Below are 6311 nucleotides of genomic sequence, written 5' to 3' on the forward strand. Positions count from 1 at the left end.
TCCGGAATTTACGGTATCTACCAGACTCTGAATGTGTCGTTTAGGACCTGACTATATTGTCTTAAATCCTGACTTATGGGGCAGTTTAATTGCATTTTGTCATAGTAAGAACTTGGAAGTGGGGATTTACAACTTTGCAACATCTATGGAATGCAGCATTACCGATGGGGTAATGCACCATTGTAGAAAGACCTTGTCAAACTTCATGTCATACTTGACACAAGTGCTCATTAACTAATGTTAACTATTCGCATCCTCGTGTTGCCTCCGGCTTGGTCGGGCATCCATGCAGGCACGATTGGCTGGTGTCTGGGGGAGTGTTATGACCCGGCTCACAAGCCATGACCAAATCTGGGAGACACACGGGTTTAACTAGGAAAAAGGAACAATTTGAATTAACCAAAGTAGCAAAAAGTACAAAATATACCAAAGATGTACTACGGGGTGTGAGAATCAGTCATACCAGTGTGTCAGCTGTTGGATGAGTGTGGAGTGGTGAGTGCAGAGTAAGGTGTAGAAAGTACATTCTCAAACAAGCCACTAAAACAAAAGTATGGAGAGGGAGAGAGAGTGAAGTCTTCAGCCAGGATTTAAAGGGCTCCTGAGCACTGGCCAGATGCTGCCAGTTGCCCTGATTACTCCACCTAAACCAGGACCTGCAGGTAATTAGACAAAGGGAAAACCACACACACCAAACCCTGCAGAGCACACACATACACACAAAGCAGAGGGCCGTCAAAGGAGGGAAGCCGGATTGAGGGTATTTCTCCTGGTCACTGCACTAGTGCCTCCTCTGGTCGGTCGGGGCGCCTGTTCGGGGTGGAAGGGAACTGGTGGGAATAGCGTGATCCTCCCACATACTACGTCCTACCGGTGAAGCTCGGTGCAAGTCGGGTGCAAAGAAGCGGCTGGCTTCTGCGCATATGTTGGAGGAAGCATGGTAGAGAGCTGCAAACCCGATTATTGTGGCAAGTTGGATTTGATAGGCTGTAGTCAAGTGATTGCAGCGCATCCTAGTCGAGGGAGAGAGACAGACAGAGCTGCGGTGAGAGAGAGATGTGTCGTCGTAGTGTTTGTGACTGTGTGTGTAAAGAGAGGGGGAGCGGGACAGAGAGCTGCGGTGGCTGTCCAGTTTAGAGCCTCCGCAGCATGCACAGCACGGAGAGAGAGATGTGTCATCATATCGTGACATTGACTGGGGCTGGGGCTGATTAATTTCATAACTCCTCTGGGCCGGGCCGGGCTCCGGCCTGAATGTCACGGGCCAGGGCGGGCTTGCTCGGATCATACCCATTTTAGAATTCAACCTTCATTTTGATGTCAACTACACACCTGTAAAGTTTCCTGACTGCATCTTGCACGGTTTTCAGATCATCGTCTGACCTGGCGCTTCACTGCAGCTTCCCACCGCTCTGACCATGGAGGAGGACGAGCCAGGATGGTTCAAACGCGGAGGACAAATTTCACGGTGCCTCCAACGCATGTGTGTGTGTGTGTGTGTGTGTGTGTGTGTGTGTACTGGCTGCCATGCACGTGTGTGCATGTGTGGTGTGTCGTGTGACGAAATAAAGATGGGGTTTGTCTGTCCGGTTTCTCTCTCTCTCTTCTGTTTTCAGCTAGTTGCTAGAATACTGCAGACCCAAGAAATATCCTAATACCACAAGGACAAATGAATCATGAATGAATGAATGATCCTTGAAGCTCATAGCTGTATTTCTTATGAATGGTATGTTCTCGCTGTGAAATCCACTCCATTCTGAATCGAGCTGGAAGGCCTGTAGCAAGGCCATTGCATGTTCAAGTGTCTCCAATGTGTGTGTGTGTGTGTCTGTGTGTCTGTGTGTACCTGCATAAATGCAGATATGTGTGTGCCTGTGATGTACAATGCCTGTGCATTGTACACTGTGTGTGTGTGTGTGCGCGTATGTTTTTGTATGCGTGTAGCCTGTATGCCACAGGTTGTGAGCAAGGTTAGTTGTGAACGTAAGGTTACATGATGTAACCATGGTTCTCTGAGTAGAGGGGTTTACCCTCCAATACAGAGATATGAATATATCTTGTATGGGAAGCTGATTACAAATGGAATCAGATGACGTGAATAATTACTTTAAGACAATCCACCTGTGGACGTGGTTACACCCAAGCCTATAAAGCCCCTGTTAACCACGCCTACTTCGACTAAAGTTTCGATTGAACGAATCCCGAGCGGCCTCTGCTGGAGGGTAAACCCCTCTACTCAGAGAACCATGGTTACATCATGTAACCTTACGTTCTCTATCGTTATCGGGGTTTACCCTCCAATACAGAGATATGAATATATCTTGTATGGGAAGTGCTGTAAGACACACCGTGAGGGATAGAGCAGCACCAGCTCCCCCAGGAGGCTGAATCGTGGGAGCTTCGAATGAGACGTCACCACCACCAAGAGTGCTCTACAAAATCAACAAGTGCATCAACAACTACAGTATATACAAATGTACCCTATGTACAAACCCCCCCCAAAGTCGGCCAGCTCCGCCAGACGCAGGATGCTGCCGGTTCGAGCCCTGGCGCCAGACGCTACCGAGGGCGAGTTGGCCCCGCAAGTCGCAAAGGCTCAACTAGGGGGGAGGTGAGGCCACTCAGACCAGCCCACACTGGGCTGACTGACAGGGAACCAAAACCATAAGTCACTACCGCCGGGCTCCGCCAAGCACTCGTTCACTGAACGACGTGCCTGCAGCCACATTGAATTGGTAGAATCGAGCAAATGTGGAAGGGGCCGACCAGGTGGCCGCCTCGCAGATCTCACCGAGAGACGCACCGCGCCACGCCGCCCAGGACGTAGCCATGCCCCGGGTCGAGTGTGCCCGCACCCCCGAAGGGAAGGGCATCCCAGCCCCCCCATATGCCTGCTGGATAGCTTCCACAATCCAGTGGGAAAGACGGGCCTTAGACAGCGGCTGCCCCAGGCGGTCTGGCCTGAAACAGACGAACAACTGGTCAGTCTGCCTATGGCCCTGTGTCCGTTCCAGATACACTCTCAGTGTCCTGACCGGGCAAACCAGCGAGTGCCTGCGCTCCCCTTCCTCTGTCGGAGCAGAGTAGAGGGACCGGAGTTCTATGGCCTGGCTCGGCTGAGGGATGGACAAGACCTTAGGAAGGAATGCAGGGTTTGGTCGCAGGACTACCCCTGCCTCTTCAGGCAAAAATCTGCACAGGCCTTCATGCCCTGAGAGAGCATGGAGCTCCCCCACCCTCTTGGCCGTGGCCAGCGCCAACAGAAGGGCCGATTTGAAGGACAACCACTTTAGGTCCACTGACTCCAAGGGCTCAAATGGAGGTTCCTCCAGAGCCCCTAGAACCAGCTGCAAATCCCATGGTGGGAGAGACGGCCTACTGCGTAGGCCGACGCGTCTCCTAGCGCCCTTGAGGAACTGGGATATCAGCTTGTCTACCTCCTCAGACAACCGATACTTCCCAACTCGAGCTGCCTTGATTGCCGCCACCATACCCCTGAGGGTGGACGGCGACTTCCCGGCATCCAAAAGCCCTTGTAGGAACTGCAGAACGGCTGGGGCAGAGGATGTAAGCGGGTCAATCTGGTGCACCCTGCACCAGGCCGCAAAGGCCCTCCATCTGAAAGCATAGAGTGCTCTCGTCGATGGTGCCCGAGCCTCTTGCAGTGTACTGACCACCGAAGGAGACAGCCCCATAGCTAATAGTTCGGTCCCCTCAGGGGCCACGCCCAGAGCTTGAGCCCCTGGGGAAAGGGATGAACCAGAGCACCTTGTGCCTGGGACAGCAAGTCCCGCCGCACTGGAAGCTCCCATGGGGTCCCGTCCAGCAGTGGCGGGATATCCGAGAACCAGGTCATGTGTGGCCAACACGGGGCCACCATGACCAGCCTCATCACCTCCAACCGTACCCTCTGTAGGAGGGCCGGGAGGAGAACAAATGGGGGGAAAGCGTACAGCAGGACGCGTGGCCAAGGGTGAGCCAAGGCATCCACTCCGAGGGGAGGATTGTCCTTCCCTAGCGAGAAGAACAGGGGACAGTGGGTGGATTCCTGTGATGCAAACAGGTCGACCTCTGCCCGTCCATAGCGGAGCCAAATCTCCGCGACCACCTGGGGGTGCAGCCGCCACCCCCCTGGGTCCGGACCCCCCCTGGACAGCTGATCTGCCGCCCAATTGTCCAGCCCTGGCACATGGACTGCCCTCAGGGAGAGAACCCTGGGGTATGCCCAAAGCCAAAGCCGCCGTGCCAGCTCGCAAAGGCGAGGGGAAACCAACCCCCCTTGCCTGTTGATGTAAGCAGCCGCTGCCACACTGTCTGTCTTCACCAACACGTGTTGGCCTTGCAGGAATGGCAAAAAATGCCGAAGGGCCAGATGGACCGCTGTCAGCTCTAGCATGTTGATGTGCTGGGTGGTGTGAGGCTTGCTCCAGCGACCGCTGGCACCGTTTCCTCTGAACACAGCACCCCAGCCCGTCAGTGAAGCATCTGTCAACACCAGTTGACGATGTGTCACTGGGCCGAGCACACTCCCCCTGCTGAGATTCCCGTCGTCCTCCCACCAATGGAGGGCCGCCCGCAACCGCCTGGTGACGAGCACAGTGGAACTTAGGTGACTCCTGGGGCTCAAGCCCAGACCCAGGAGGCACCTTTGTACCGGCCGCATGTGTAGGAGGGCCAACGGGACAGCTTGGACCGAAGACGCCATCAGGCCCAAGAGGCGGAGACACAGCCTCCATGTGACTCCGGCCCCCAGCCTGAATTGGGAGAGGCAAGCCCTGAGGGATAGCTGCCTCTCCTGTGTCAGTGACAACAGCGCAGCCTGGGAATCCACCACTAGGCCCAGGAACTGCGTCTTCTGTGAAGGCTCCAGCCTGCACTTCCCCGGATTGAGCCGCAGGCCAAGCTGCTGCACGTGCTCCAAGAGGATGGACAGATGAGCCCGACACTGAACTTCTGAGCGTGCGCACAGGAGCCAGTCGTCTAGATAGTTCAGGATTCGTATCCCCTTCCGTCGCAGAGGCGACAAAACGGCGTCCATGCACCTGGTAAAGGTGCGGGGAGCCAAGGAGATTCCGAACGGCAGGACCCGAAACTCGTACTCCTTGCCGTCGAACGCGAACCTGAGGAACCGCCAATGCCCTTCCCAGATCGGAATCTGGAAGTAGGCATCCTTTAGGTCTATGGTGACAAACCAGTCCCCTCTGCAGATGGACTGTCGCACCCTCGGGATGGTCAGCATCTTGCACGGCAGACGCCTGAGATGTCTGTTGAGACCCCTTAGATCTAAAATGGGGCGTAGTCTCCCATCCTTCTTGGGGATGAGGAAATACCGGGAGTAAAATCCAGCCTGTTTGTTGCCCTGAGGCACCTCCCTGATGGCTCCCTTCTCCAACAGGGTAGAAACCTCGGCCTGGAGCACTGCCTTGTGCTCCGCGCCCACCACCGTGACAACCGTTGGGGTCCTCGAGGTCGGAGGCCGACGAGCAAACTGAATACGATACCCCTGGGTCATGGTCGAAACCACCCAGGGGCTCGCCTGCAGTGACCTCCAAGCCACAAGACCCACCCGGGCTTGCTGGAGGCAGGCTGGACGTAAACTGGCGTCAGGAAGAAGGCGGAGGCCTAGGCTTGCTGCCGCCTCTGCCTTGCTTGCCCCTGACCGGCCTCCTGACTGCGTTGCCGTGCCCACGGCGCGCATCCAGAGTGGCCCTCAGGTCATTTGGGCCCCAGCCCGACCTCTGTGTCTGTGCGGGGGCTTCCTTCCTCCTGCCCCCCGACTGTCTGGACCACCTGGGGGTCAGTGCATCGGAAACCTCCTTAGCACAACGACGGGCCTCCTGGCCCTGCTGCAACAAAGCAGTGGCACCAGGACCAAACATGGCTGATGGCGCAACCGGCAGCCGCAAGAGGGCTCTCTGGTCCTCTGATCGCAACTTGGACCGGGACAGCCACAGTTGGCGCCTTGCAACCCAGAGTGCCGACACACCCTTACCGGCAGTCGACACCTGCTCTTTCATCAGCTGTGACAAGACTGATGAAACCAGTTGTATCTCAGCATTGAGATGAGCATCGAACCCGGTGCTCAGCTCGCGGACCAGCTTTCTCTGATACAATGCTAGTATGGACCCAGTATTGGCCAACCGTGCCTGAACTGCTACCGGCCTATGCACCTTAGCCAGTGCGGCATCGAGCATCTTACAGTCCCCCGTTGGAGTAGCCGGCCCCAGCACTGGGCTGGCCGGGAACAAAAGAGCTGATATGGCTTGGTCCAGCTGAGGCAATGGGCCACAGCCCACCTTACCCCTATCCTG

General features: G+C 55.8%; 1 protein-coding gene across 1 annotated transcript; it reads right to left on the reverse strand.

Annotated features, from left to right (window-relative positions):
* Positions 1 to 2672: 2672 nt before the first annotated feature.
* On the reverse strand, positions 2673 to 3695 carry LOC310790137 (integrase/recombinase xerD homolog; the record flags this gene model as incomplete). The annotated part of the gene is made up of 1 exon (XM_083651821.1): positions 2673 to 3695. The coding sequence occupies one exon, from the start codon at positions 3693 to 3695 to the stop codon at positions 2673 to 2675; it is 1023 nt and encodes a 340-aa protein (XP_083507947.1).
* Between the last annotated feature and the right edge of the window lie 2616 nt (positions 3696 to 6311).

The sequence above is a fragment of the Poromitra crassiceps genome (genome assembly GCF_964638095.1).
Source record: "Poromitra crassiceps genome assembly, chromosome: 15".
Classification (NCBI taxonomy): Eukaryota; Metazoa; Chordata; class Actinopteri; order Beryciformes; family Melamphaidae; genus Poromitra; species Poromitra crassiceps.